Below are 13,084 nucleotides of genomic sequence, written 5' to 3'. Positions count from 1 at the left end.
TTATTGAAGCTTGGCAAGGTTAGTTTTAGCAAACTTGAGGTTTTGGTGATTTGATGATCAAAGTAATTGTGAGAGCCTGTGAAGAAACTTAACTGATGCTGGTTAAAAGTGGGCACTGCTTACAATTAATTAAAACAATTGGTTAGGAAAGTTACATCATTTCCAACAGGAAATAACAGCTGTTTTCCCCCACACTGGTTTCTGGCCTCTTCCCTCGGTGCTGTGTGAGGGCACAGGGTGTGTGAGCTCCTCCATCACTGCCCCCCTGGCCCCATGCCTGGCCTGAACCCTGTAATTCCATGAGACTTTATCGCTGTTGATAACCTGACCAGGTAAGTAAGCTCAGAGCACAAGAAAGCAGATTACTTAGGTGCTGTGTTGGGGTGATACTTGAAACTGTGAGCAGTGATTGACAGTGCAGCTCTTTCCCGTGGAAAAGGGCAGTGTTATTGTTGTGGGGAGAGCTCACAGAAACTTGTGAGCCCAGGAAAAGGTAATTGTTGTGGACATAACGCCGTGCTGGGAGAAGCCCACACTGAATACACAAGGGCCAGGCCTGTGTGAGCCCTGGGTGACAGTTCCAGTGACTGGATTAATAAACACCATCCCTGCGTGTACAAACCGTGTCTGAGTTTCGTTTTTAGCTCCTTTTCCTGTGCTCTGTTGTTAAGCCTGGATGCTGTGTGTCCCTGGGCAGGTGTAGCAGTGCTGGCAGTGGGGAGGGTGCACTCACACCATGGCAGATTGAGCTGTCATGACAGTGGCCGTGACAGACTCGGCTCCTGGACTCGCTGCTGGCTCAGAGCTGTTGGAGCCTTTGGGAGCTGCTGCTGCTTATTTTGGTTTCTGTTTTTTAGAGCGTGAGGTGTTTTTGTCCATGAATTGAGAACCAGGTGAGGCGGTGGTGTGGGACTGCCCAGGGAAGGGGGGGGATGGAGCAGAGCCAGGGATGGGGCTGCCCAAATCCAGGGGTATGGCCCAAAGCTGCCCCACTCACCAGCAAAGCCTGGGCTGGGACCATCCAGCTCCGTGCATCTTCTTGACACACCAGACTCTCCTCCTTGGTCACTGGTGTGAGTCTGTATTTGTTTTTAATTATTACAGTGTCTGGAGGTTGGTACACTGAATCCCAGGAAGGGACTTCAAAGCTCATCCAGTGCCACCCCTGCCATGGGCAGGGACACCTCCCACTGTCCCAGGTTGCTCTAAGCCCCATCCAACCTGGCCTTGGGGTGGGATGAAATGAGCTTTAAGGTCCCTTCCAGAGTCTGTGACTCTGTTCTGTGACTCTGCACTGATGTCAGGAGATGAACACTGTGAGCTTTAAGCCTGCAGTGAGGGTGGGCACTCCCTTAGCCTGCTTGTTTTTCACAAAATTGCACCAAAATGTGACATTTACGGGTTAGCTGCAGGCACAGAGCTTACCCGGCAGTGCTTGTACTCCTCAGAACCCACTGTTGGTACAGAGGGGCTTGAATCTCACTTGACTTCTGTGGAAATGACACTTCAGTATCATCATGGCCAGAGAAATATCAATACAAAAATACAGATTATTCCGGTGGAGAACAGTCCTTGTGGAACCCCTGTATTGTTTCCAGCACTCTCGAAGCCCTGGTTTGATGGGTGCCATACAAGTCCTGTAAAGAGGAGGCTGTTGATGTGGAAGATTAACCCTTCCTCTCGTAAAATCAGGGATGAGGTGTGCCAGGACGTGGTGCACAGGTGAGCTGACGTTCTGAACTGCAAACCTTTCCCTCTCGGCACTCCCTGGCTCTGCTCGGAATGTTTTGGGGTTGTAGGATTAACTGTGAGGTCTTGGGCCTGAGAATCGTTCAGTGCGTTCCTAATCCCGTGAGTCATTTCACACCTCTCCCCGCTCATTAGTGCTGAAGAGATCCGCTCCAGCTGCTGCTGAGAGCTGGCTCTGCGTGACTCAGAGGGACAGGGAAGTGCTGGAGAGAGTCAAAACAAACAAGAAGAGACTCAGTGTTCACAAAGCGGAAGGTGAGGACACAGGGACACATCCCAAACTGGTGTTGGATGAAGGAAGGGACACAGGGACACATCCCAAACTGGTGTGGATGGTTTGCACTTACCAGTTTAAATTTCCTTGGGAGGCTGTCCACGACTGATCTGTTTTACAAAAGTGTTTTTTTCCCTTTTGGCTATGGAAGAAGAATGAATGTGAAACACTTGGCGGCATCCTTTTAAAAAGGAAATAAGCTTTTACGTGGTCATTATAATCTCTAAATTTTGAAGTGCATCAGGCCTCTACCTTAGAGCTAGTGCCTGGGATCATTCCATTTTTCCTTTCCCTAGAGACAAGCCAGGCACTGCAGCCAGGAGCTAGTTCCCAGAGGATGGAGCTGTCCCATGGAGGTGTCACTCACAGCCTTCTCTTCTACCTCAGGCCCTCTAAGTTTAGCTCACTTCTGACGAAGGCCTCCGAGTGCAGCACTTTCACTCTCAAAATATCTTCCTGGCATTCTTTTTTTTAACCATAAACTAATGCAGCAGTTTTAACTGTCAAAAAAGTGCCAGCCTAAAATTCTGCTGATTGAGTGGACTCTCCTGTGTGACCTCAGACAGAGACTTGGACAAATCCTGTGTACCAGGTCAGGAGCTATTTTCAGCTGCGTGGACCGACTATTGCATTAACTGTAACTTTGTTATTCCCTTTGGAAAGTGCTTTGGGAAGGAAAGCTGTGGGGTAACCTCTGGGTTACCTTTCGTGGTGCTCACTCGGGTTTGTGACACCATGAATCTTGCTTCTGTTTGCTCCAGAGCTGGGCTCTGCAGCAGGGTCAGCCTCTGTCTCACCTGGACACGTGAAGCTGGTGCTCTCTAATAACACTGGGAGAGTGGGTGCTCTCAGCTCCGAGGGAAGGGAATGCCTCCCTGACTGCAGATAATGGGATCATGGTTAAACAATACAGGCAATAATCAGGCTGTGCTCCGCTAATTGATCCAGAGGGCAAATTAATCTACACAGGGGGCTTAAAGGGGCCCCAGTAAGGCTGGGCTAATGGTATGCCACTACCCAATTGGGATCCAACTGCTTCTATGTGTGCCAAGTGTGCATTAAAGTTGACCCTACAGGAGTGGAAAGTCCTTGAATTTAAAATGGTCTGGGGCTGGGCAGCTATTGTGGGAAAATGTCTCATGTGCCTGCTCTATTGTTTTGTTCATCACCTTCTGATACAAAACAGAAGCTTTTTCTGACCCAATGGGTCTGTTTTTATTTTCTTAAATATTCTTGACTATTGTTATCTCCTTCAACATTCTTGTAGAGATTCCTCGCTGAGAGGGTGGTGGGTCACTGGCACAAGCTCCCTGGGGAAGTGGTCATGGCACCAAGGCTGCTAGAGCTCCAGAAACATCTGGGGGATGTGATTAGTCATAGATTTTAATTCTAGTCCTGCAAGGGAGTGGGGCCTGATGATTCTTCTGGATCCCTTCTAGCTGGAGAGACTCTGTGTGCCTGTTCCCATGCTTGGGCTAAAGGGGGGACTCAGGATCACAGTTGTGGGGAGAGAAAGGAGGCAGCTGCCCTTGGAGCAGCAGCTTCATTCTAGACCAGCTTAATCTGAACATAAAAGCGTTGGAGAACCTTGATTTACCTTGTCCAGCCTGGGAATGGGGCCTCACCAGATGACAAAGGAGAGCTCTGTCAAGAAAAAGGGAAACTTAACCCCCTTCTGTTGTGCCCCAGGACAAAGGACAATGGCTTTAAACTGAAGGAGGGTACATTCAGTTAGATATTGGGCAGGAATTGTTCCCTGGGAGGGTGGGCAGGCCCTGGCACAGGGTGCCCAGAGCAGCTGTGGCTGCCCCTGGATCCCTGGCAGTGCCCAAGACCAGGCTGGACATTGGGGCTTGGAGCAGCCTGGGATAGTGGAAGCTGTCCCTGCCCGTGGCAGGGGGTGGGATGGGATGATCTTTAAGGTCTCTCCCAGCTCAAACCAGTCTGGGATTTGGTGCCAAACGCCAGAAATATTTGATTTTCTGTGAAATTAGTGAGCTAACCTGGCTGACTGGGAGGCAGAACAGTGTCAGACCCTGGGGAGCAGAGCCTGTGTGAGGTACCTGAGAGGAGAGCTCTGCTATTTCCTGCAGCTCCAGACCGAGCTCTGCAGTTCAGCTCAGGTGACAGGCAATAACTTCCTAAGCTGTTTTAACTTCATTACTTTGATCCATTTGACCATTCTAAGGCCAAAAGCATAATTCCCAAGAGACCTTTTGCTACATTGAAACTGATCTCTTTTATGAGAAGTGTCACTAAAGACCCAGCTTGGTTATTACATTGTTTTTATTGCATTAAAATAAATCAACAATGGATTAACACTCAGCATTTGTCAAAATGCTGCAGCAGGACTGGATGCTCAGATCAGACATCCTCTAAGAGACCTGGAATGTCTCATGGTGCTGCTCTTCTGTGTCATTGAGTGTTCAGAGTGCAGAAGAATGGTGCTGTGAGCTGATGTGCTGCTGTAATTCACTGGGCTTTTCATCAGGTTAAGGCTGTGAGACAGGTGTGTGTTAAACACCTGGCCTGAGAAAGTCCCACTGCCCCAAGGAAATGCAAAACCAAGGACAAAGCCTTCAGCTGGGAAAATTGTGAGGTGTTTGGGTACTAAGTCAAGTGTGTGCCCAACACTGTTATCCTGCAGGCTAGGCATGGCAAAAGGGGAAAAGGAGAAAAAAAAGAAAGAAGAAAAGAATAGTTTATGATGCCCCGTTAGTGCTTTGGGGTCAGCATCTCCTCTCAGCCTGCTCAGAGGGAATCACAGGGAATCATTCCTTTCCTGAGGAGAGAATCATGGAATCCCAGACTGGCTTGGGGTGGAAGGACCTTAAAGCCCATCCAGTGCCACCCCTGCCATGGGCAGGGACACCTCCCACTGTCCCAGGCTGCTCCAAGCCCTGTCCAGCCTGGCCTTGGGCACTGCCAGGGATGAGGAATCCACAACGCACAGATAACCCACGGTGCTCTGATGGCCGCTGTCCTCTCTAATTGCTGTTTCCTCGCTGTGAAGGGTGACAGTGGGAGGCTCTGCCAGCCCTAAAGGAGATGTTCTGTACAGGATGTTTCTGGAGTGATCAGGGGGCCTCCCTGTGCCTCAAAGGGATCCCTCTTCTGAGTTAACCCTGGATATCTCCCTTACCAGCCCCAGGGCAGGCAAGGGAAGCAGCCAGGCAGTTTGTGCAGCTTTAGAGTGTTCAAGACAGGTGAAAATCTGAACTGAAATAAGACAAGAGCTTCTCGCTGTCCCACTTTTTCCCTGCTGCTCTCCTCCTGGAGAGGAGCTGGTTTATGGAGCAGCTCTAATACAAACCATGCTGTGGTCACAGCTGCCTTAGTCTCAGCCACCGTTTAGCAATGGCAAAGGGACAAGATGAACTGTTTCCAGCAAGCTTGGCCCTGCCAAAGGATGGGCACAGGAACAAGTGGCAGTGCACAGAGACTGTTCTGTGCTCTGCATCCCTGGTGAGCCACCGAGGGGCTGTGCCAGCTCCTGCTCACGTGGGGGTTCTTACACAGCCTCTGCCTGCCCTAGAAATAGTCTGTGCTTCCAGCCATGGGCATCCTGAGTTCTTACAGCAACGCCTCAGAGCCCAGGAACCGCTATGGACTGCTCCCTTTGCACGTTCAGAGTGGTCAGTTTGTGGGCAAGGGGCAGAGAGGGAGATTTAGAAAAGACCAGCCAAAGAAGTTTGTTAGCCAAAATGATGGGTGCAAAATGCCAAACACATCAAGTCCTATGGAGAGGCAGAGACACAGTTCTTGTAAGACTTTGGATGTTGCCAAGACTCTGATATTTTGGCAAAGCAGCAGTGCTGAGCTGAGTGCTGGGCTGGGATCCTGGGCTGGGATCCTGTGCGGGCTGTGGGGACACTGTGGAAGGGGATGGATGGTTTTGTGCAGTGGGCAGTGAGCAGGAGCTGCCCATGAGGTCGGGTCAGTGCTGGTTTAATCCTCAGCACACTGTCCTCTCCCAGCTGGGAGGGGCAATTTTCCAGGAATGTGGACTCCCAAGTTCATCTGCCTCAAAAGCAGATGCCAAGGAAGCTTCAGGGTGGCAAAGGCAGCAGCAAAGACCACGCTGGGGATGTTGCTGCTGCTCTGGCTCAAATCTGGGCTCCAACGGTGGGTTCACACTCTGGGATGTGAGCAAAGAAGGGGTGGTGTATCTAAAACACCCTGGCAGGAGGAGAAACCTTTCTTGGGCCTCAGTTTGGAAAAGGATTTGCTAATGAGCCAGTCTGCCTCTTTTCTGGGTTCCTAGTTGGAGTTTTCCGGGGGAAGGCTCAGCTGTGCCTGCTGCAGAGGTGGTGTCAGGGACAGCAGCACCTCAGCTGGGCCCTGGGGCTGCAGCATTCCTACTGCTGGAAGGCGCTGTGGTTTGTGTGTCTGCCCTATATGGCAGGTTGTGCTAATCCCAGAAATCTGCCCTTAGGATTGCCCAGAAATAGCCCAAACCCTCCTTCTTGCAATCCTCTTACCATCTGGGAAGCCAGATAATTTTTCCCAGTCTGATTTAGTTTCTTTAGTTCCAAAGGCAGCCTCAACCTTGTGGGTTTTCTGTGTGCATATGTTACCCTTTTGCCTGGAATAACTGTCTAAGCACGTGTTTGGATTTGAATATCCAACCAAAGGCAGACCCTGGTGCTGGCAGACTGAAATTTGTGATGGAGAACGGTGTTAAATTTTAAAAGAAAGTCATTAACTCCCAGGCCAACCAGCTGAATGGGCAGTTTGCTGGAGACTCCAACAAAACTGCAGGTTAAGGTCAGTCCCGGGGCTGGAATGTGAGGAGGGAAGTTAGAAGGAGTCGATTCCTCGCTGTTGGGAGCCAGGAGAGAACGGGGCTGTTCCAACTCCACCATCTCTTCCCAGCTTACAATTTAATTTGTAGCTTCCCAGACTGAATCTCTGCTCCCTTGGGACATTTATATACTGGTTTAGGTTTGGGGTTTTCCCCCCTCCTTTGCAGTGGTACCACCATCAAAGGCTCGTGGCAGCTCAGTCACAGCTTGGACATTGCTGGAGAGGATCCTGACCCTGCGTGGGAGCCATGGAACAGCTGGGAGAGCTGGGGCTCAGGCGTGAGTGCTCAGGTGATTTCCCCACTGCCTTTGCAGCACCGCTTCCTCCTGGGGGGAGGATGGATGATGGCTCCGTGGGTGGTGGTTGTGGGAGCCAGGTCCTGGTGGCCGGAGGAGATGAGGGTCTGTATCTCCCCTGTGCCTGCTGGGGGGGGGCTGGAGATGCCCAGCTCCGTGTGGGATCGTGTTTGATCTCGGGGTTCTCTGTGCTGCAGGATGGAGCAGATTTGAATCTCTTGGGTTTGTGCATTAGGAGTGATTTCTGCAGCCAGCGAGCCTCAAACCCTCTGGGTGGGTGGGGGGAATTCCATGGCCTGGGAGTCCAACAGAGACTCTTTACTATAATTTATTTATTATTATTATTTTGAAAGCCCTGTCCGCTGGGACTCTTTCACCCAAAGCTATGAGACTGCCTGCTTTAGCTGGAGAGACAGAGCATTTGTTACAGTCCTGTTTGCCTCTTAAAAGCCTTTTGCAGTGAAGGCATGGAGAGAGAGGAGGCTTTGTGTGAGCCTGGGGAGCTCCTGGGAGACAGGGAGGGTGTAAACACCTCTGTGTGCTGGGAGAGCTGCGGGCGCTGCTGAGAGGAACCACACAAATCATGGTGCTGGGGCTGCCGAGGTGCTGTGCTGTGACAGGGACCAGGACACGGCAAGGCTGGGCAGGTACATGCTCTGCTCCCACTCCAGAGCTTCAGGGTACCTGGGATTGTGGAGGGAATTGTTTGCTGTTCGCTCAGGAGGCTGCTCGGTGTTGTCTGTCCTGCGGGCTGAGCTTCAGTGCAGTGAAAAAGGCAATCCCAGATTGGTTTGGTTTTTCCCAGGGGCAAATAAATTTGCCAGGAAAAAAGCTTTAATTTTGATGGGTGGCAGATAGAGATCAGTGGGAATGTCAGCAAATGGGTTCAGCTGAACAAATGAAGAGTTTTTGATTATCCTGAAAGCAGGAACATTTGGAAGTGAAAGGAATGCGGATCCAGCTTCCCCTTGGACTCAGATCCAGCAGTGAGAAAAGGCGGATGTGCCAGAGCTGCTGGTGCTGTCTCGCAGATGCTCCTGCTTGCTGACACATCCTGCACTGCTTGTGCATCCCCTGCACTTCCATGAGGGCAGCAAAGGCCACAGCTGTGCTGAGCAAACGAGCAGCAATTACAGAATAAATCATGTCTTTGTTCGGGGCCCCCTCCTCACCCCACCCTGAGCTCTGGATCCCAGCGGCTGGAGACAGCGGGAGGTGATGGGGAGCTGTAGGAGGGCTGGGCAGCTCAGCTGTGCCCACGGCTGGGAGTGCCCTCGGTGCAGGGGGCTCCAGCAGCACAGCATCCACAGGAATGGATCTGGGTGCTTCCCAGAGCAGGAAAGGGACTCTCACAGCCTGAGTGGACTCAGCTCTGAGCCCTTTCTGCCCCATGGGTCACTGAGCTGCACACTGCCCCGCTCCCATCCTGGCTTGTGCCTCGCTGCTGTGCTGTGTGAAGGAGGGAGGAGGAGGCACCTGGCCCCTTTCCACCAGGAAAGCAGGAGCTTTGCGTGGGAGCTGGCAGCACAAACCCTGCCGGGCCTTCCCCAGCTCTGAACGCCTCCTGAGGCACCAGACCCTGGGCTGTGCCTCCCAAGGCCCCTGCAGGGTGCCAAGCTCGGGCTGACACTGCAGGGACAGGCAGCCCAGAGAAGCTGTGGCTGCCCCTGGATTCCTGGAAGGGTCCAAGGCCAGGTTGGACAGGGACTTGGAAAAACCTGGGGTAGTTGAAGCAGGGATGGAACTGGATGGTCTTTAAGGTCTCTTCCAACCCAGACCATTCTGCGATTCTAAGCCTGTCCTGAACATCCAGTTCAGGGCAGCATCTGCAGTGTCCTGGACAGCTGCTTACAGATTAATGAAGCCCTGACAGGACTGGTCATCTGCTTTAAATAAAATAAAATGGTGCTGAGCAGAGCCTCTGGGACGCACTTGGTGCGTGGGATGGGAAGGGCCACGGCCAGAGCTGCAGCTGGGGCTCCTGCCAGGGGTGACTCCCTCTGAACGTGGGTCTGTCTCCTGCTGTGACACTGCATGGGGTGAGCGGCCATCGTTCATCTCCTTTGTGTTCACAGGGAAGGCTGGGGCAAGGTGGGGACAAAGCCCTGTGGCAGGTGAAACTGTGGGTACAGCAGAGCCTGTGGTGTCCCTGGTGTCCCCGCTCCCTGTCCTGCCGTGTCCTGCTCTCATCTCCTCTTTTCCCTGGCAGGGACAGGGCAGAGTCCCCCGGTGCTGGAGCATCTGCCAGCAGTGACTGGGGGGCCACACCGGGCTGGACAATCCTCCCTGCGGGGCCGGCGGGGACCCTCGGGGAGCAGGAGGAGGATCAGCCGTGCCCGAGTGAAAGGGAAAGGTGAGCGAGGGGGTGTGGGAGGGGCTGTGGCCAGCCGGGGCTCAGCGCTGGCCAGGGCTGTGTGGAGGGGCCACCACGGGCAGGGGTGTGGGTGTGTGTCCAGCGCCCTGGGCTGTACAGGAGATCTTGTTCTTTTTCATCCCGGAGAGTTCTGGGACAGCCCAGCCTTTGGGGACGGATTTTTCCCCCAGAAACCCTCTCATCGTTCCTCCACACCCTCCGGAGCTGGTGCTCAGCTCTGGTGCCTCCCGGTGAGCCGCGGGGCAGCACCCGGAGCCGATGGGTGCCTTGCCAGCTCCCGGGGGATGGAATGGGCTGTTCTGGGGTCCTGCCGGGTGACCCCATAACCCTGGGGGGGCTGCGTGCCTCTCTCCTTGTCACGAGAGCCAGGCAGGTCACCCGTGCGCTGCCACCCGCCCTTTCCTGCCTCACCCTCAGAGACCAGTTCTCCTGCCGGCAGTGGCTTCCCCGGGGTGCTGTGAATGCTCCTGTCCCGTGGGACAGTTCCTTAAACAGCTGAGAATGTGCCAGCAAACCCGATGGACGGCCAGTGCCAGCGACTGCTTACGGCAGGGAGGGTTTCCCCCTTCCCCAGCAGCTCATTCCTGGGGCACCATCGGCAGCGTGGCCGCGGCTCCGGGGTCCGCGGGGGCGGGCAGGGCACTGTCCCCATCCTGCCACGGGGGCGGGCGGGGCACTGTCCCCATCCTGGCACTGTCCCCACCCTGCCACAGGTGCGGTCCCCGTTCAAACCCGCGGGGCCGATGGGAGCCGCTCCATTCAAACCGCGGCGGTTGTTCCGCGTCCCGTGGAAACGCCGCTCCCTGCGGGCTCGGCAGGCACGGCTCCAGCTCCTGCAGCTCCTAATTCGAGGTGTCGTGCCATGGAGGCCGGCAACGCGCACAGAGCCTCGCTCTGCTCCCGCCGGGCCGGTGCCCTGCCGGGAGCTTCCTTCTGCCTCAGCACGTTCGGTAAGCGCGGAACCCCGGCTCGGGCTGCCGTGGGAAGGGGCTGGGGAGCCGCTCCCTGAAGGAATCAGGGCCGGGCAGCAGCTTCTGCCTCGCTGAGCCGCAATAATGCCGGGAACCAGGAGCGCCCTGGGCCCCGGTGCAGCCGCTGCGGTGTGGGCAGCGCTCTCCAGGTGTCCCATGCCCGGCTCGTTCTGCCCCCTGGATGGACACGAGCTGGGGTAGGGCTGGCTGGAGCTGTGCCCTCAGTTTCCTTTTTGCTCCCTGGGTGTCCGTCTGTGGCTCCGAGAAGCCCCCGGCCCTGTGGGTGGAGCCGGCCCGGCTGCGAGCCCCGAGTGCCCCCCTGGAGCAGGAGGATTTGGATGTCCTGTGGATGTCCTGGCCGCTCGTGGTGTGTGATGGCTGTGCACACAGGGCAGGACGGTCCCCAAACTGGCATCCCCCCAAATCACCCAGCACAAAGCTTCCCTTCTCCTTCCCCTCTCCCTCTCATTCCCGCTGACTCCTCGTCATGCTTGGCCGCACAGGGACAGTTTCCTTTCGTGCTGTAACATCTGTTGTGTGCTAACAGGGGAGCAGGGAGATTCCCACAGCCTCAGAGATCTGCAGATTGCAGAGGAGTTCAAACCTCGTGCCCAAAGCCTGGAGTGGGAGGATGAAACTGGGGGACAGCGCTCTCTCTGTTGCAAAGCAGTGTTGGAGCTGTCCTGACCCATCCCACCCGGCTCCCGTCTTTGCCCTCTCACCTTGCACTTGTACAAATGCACTCACACACCATTTCCATGAGTCCATGCACACGTGAGCTGCTCAGAGGTTGGACTTTTTTTTTCTCTTTGAGTGAAAAATGTGTTCTCTGAATTGTTTCAGGCTAAACAATCCCATCAGATATCCCCTCCCAAGACAGCCCGAGCCCTTGGGCGTGTCTTTGGCAAAATGAAATGTTGGGTTTTAACTTGCAAGATGTTTGTGTGTCTGTACATTATGTTTACTCGCCTGGAAATTAAGTTTACTCACTTGTTTGTTGTGTTTTGTAAACTGGGGAAGAAGTGAAAATGGAGTATTTTGCTTTGGACTAAGGGAAACATTGTAGTAGTAGTGATGGCTTCAGCCTTTGGATTCTCCAGGGCCACTGGGAAATGTTTAGTTTTGGGCTGATCTGGAACAATTACGTGATTACAGACCCTTCACTGCCATTCAAATCTGCACATCCCATCGAGGCTGGCAGGCCCAGCTCCCAGGGAACCTTTTCGGAGGAGATTCAGAGGGGAGGCTGCCCATCCTGCACCCCTTAACCATTGCACCAGACCCTGACAAACACCATGGCCTGGCTCTGCGTGCCGGTCTGAGCCTTGTGGGGAGATTTTTGGGCTGATGCAGAGTTGCCAGTGCATGGAAAAGCAAGGGAATGGGTGTGAGCAGGCTAGCAGAGCAGTGGTGCTGCCCTGGGAGCTGTGCCTTCACTCAGCAGGGCACACCTTGACTCTCTTGGCACTGACCTCCTGCACAGGAGCTGGGACCCGATGGGTTTTCAGTGCTGGCAGACAGTGCTGAGCTCCAGCCTGACCCTCTATGAGGTGGGATGTTTCCCCTCAGCTCCCCGGGTGGGGAGGCAGGATGTGTCTGGCCCTGTGTGAGCCTTGGAGTTGTGGGGTGGGTGAGTCCTGCCTCCTCCAGCCTCTCCTCCAGCCTCTCCTCCAGCCTGTCCTCTCCTGTCCCCAGGCCAGCTGAAGCTGTCCATCGAAGTGCGGGGCCGGACGCTGATGCTGCACGGTGAGTGTGTCCCTGGAGCATCCCAAAGTGTCCCCAGAGCCACAGTGGGCTGGTGGTGGGGACAGCAATTCCACGCTCTTCCTTTAAGCTCTTTGGAGCTTCATGGCAGCTGTTGGGAACAACTCTGTGGTGTGGTGGCAAAACTGGGAGCTCTTTGATTGAGAGAACAAACTGAAATTTCCAGAGACCTTCATTCCAGGGTGAACACTGTGCTTGCACCCATGTGTATGACTTATTTTCCTTTTATTCCATATGAAGAGAAAAAAGGCAAACACAGGTTCCTGGAGGAACCTTACAAATCCCTTCATGAAGCACCAGAGAGGCTGGCAGAGCTCCTTTCCCCTCATGCCCTGGGCTTTCCTTCGGGCTGGATGAGTTTATTAGGAGCACAATCTGCTCGTGACAGAGACAGAGCCACTGCTGCCTTGCTGGGCTTGTGAGGAGGGAGCTTGGCCTTGTTCTGACAGCCCATCCTGTGCTCTCCAGCTCTGCTGCACATCCCTGGCACATCCCTGGCACATCCCTGGCACATCCTTTGCCCCAGGCAGCCGTGGGGTCCCGGCATCGGGGTCGGGGCAGCAGCGCCAGGCTGCGGCCATTGATATTTAACTGGATGATACATTTGGCTCCAGGGCAGGGAGACCAAGGCTGGGGGAAGTCAGGCAGAGGGAATGCAATTTGCCATCTGGATGCTGAACTGCCTCTGCCACTGAGCTCACCCACAGCCTGTATTTATAGCACGGGTGTGTTAAAGGGAAAGTACGATAAACCCCTGCCCCTGCTTGTGGCTTCTGCCCCGCAAGGAGGGACCCCCCTGTGGAGCAGAGCAGTGTGGAGTAGGAAGATGCCTTCCCTGCTGCTTTGGGAT

At 54.3% G+C, this 13,084-nt stretch overlaps 1 protein-coding gene across 2 annotated transcripts in view; it reads left to right on the top strand.

The window, feature by feature from the left end:
* Positions 1 to 7,006: 7,006 nt before the first annotated feature.
* RGS3 (regulator of G protein signaling 3) overlaps positions 7,007 to 13,084 on the top strand; it is a 67,399-nt gene continuing 61,321 nt past the window's right edge. The window contains exons 1-3 of one of the 2 annotated variants that reach the window (XM_042052383.1): positions 7,007 to 7,119; positions 9,335 to 9,478; positions 12,166 to 12,216. In XM_042052383.1, coding sequence (XP_041908317.1) covers positions 7,077 to 7,119; positions 9,335 to 9,478; positions 12,166 to 12,216 — 238 coding nt within the window. In that variant the 5' untranslated portion in view covers positions 7,007 to 7,076. Of the gene's footprint in view, positions 7,120 to 9,334; positions 9,479 to 10,321; positions 10,450 to 12,165; positions 12,217 to 13,084 lie in introns of those variants that run through there. The other variant, XM_042052385.1, reaches the window with a different exon arrangement.

Source organism: Corvus kubaryi, unplaced genomic scaffold (genome assembly GCF_017639235.1).
Source record: "Corvus kubaryi isolate FWS band 111438036 unplaced genomic scaffold, C.kubaryi_AGA036_p1.0 78, whole genome shotgun sequence".
NCBI lineage: Eukaryota > Metazoa > Chordata > Aves > Passeriformes > Corvidae > Corvus > Corvus kubaryi.
The sequence above is the reverse complement of the archived record's forward strand: the minus strand, read 5'-3'. Positions and strand labels throughout refer to the sequence as shown.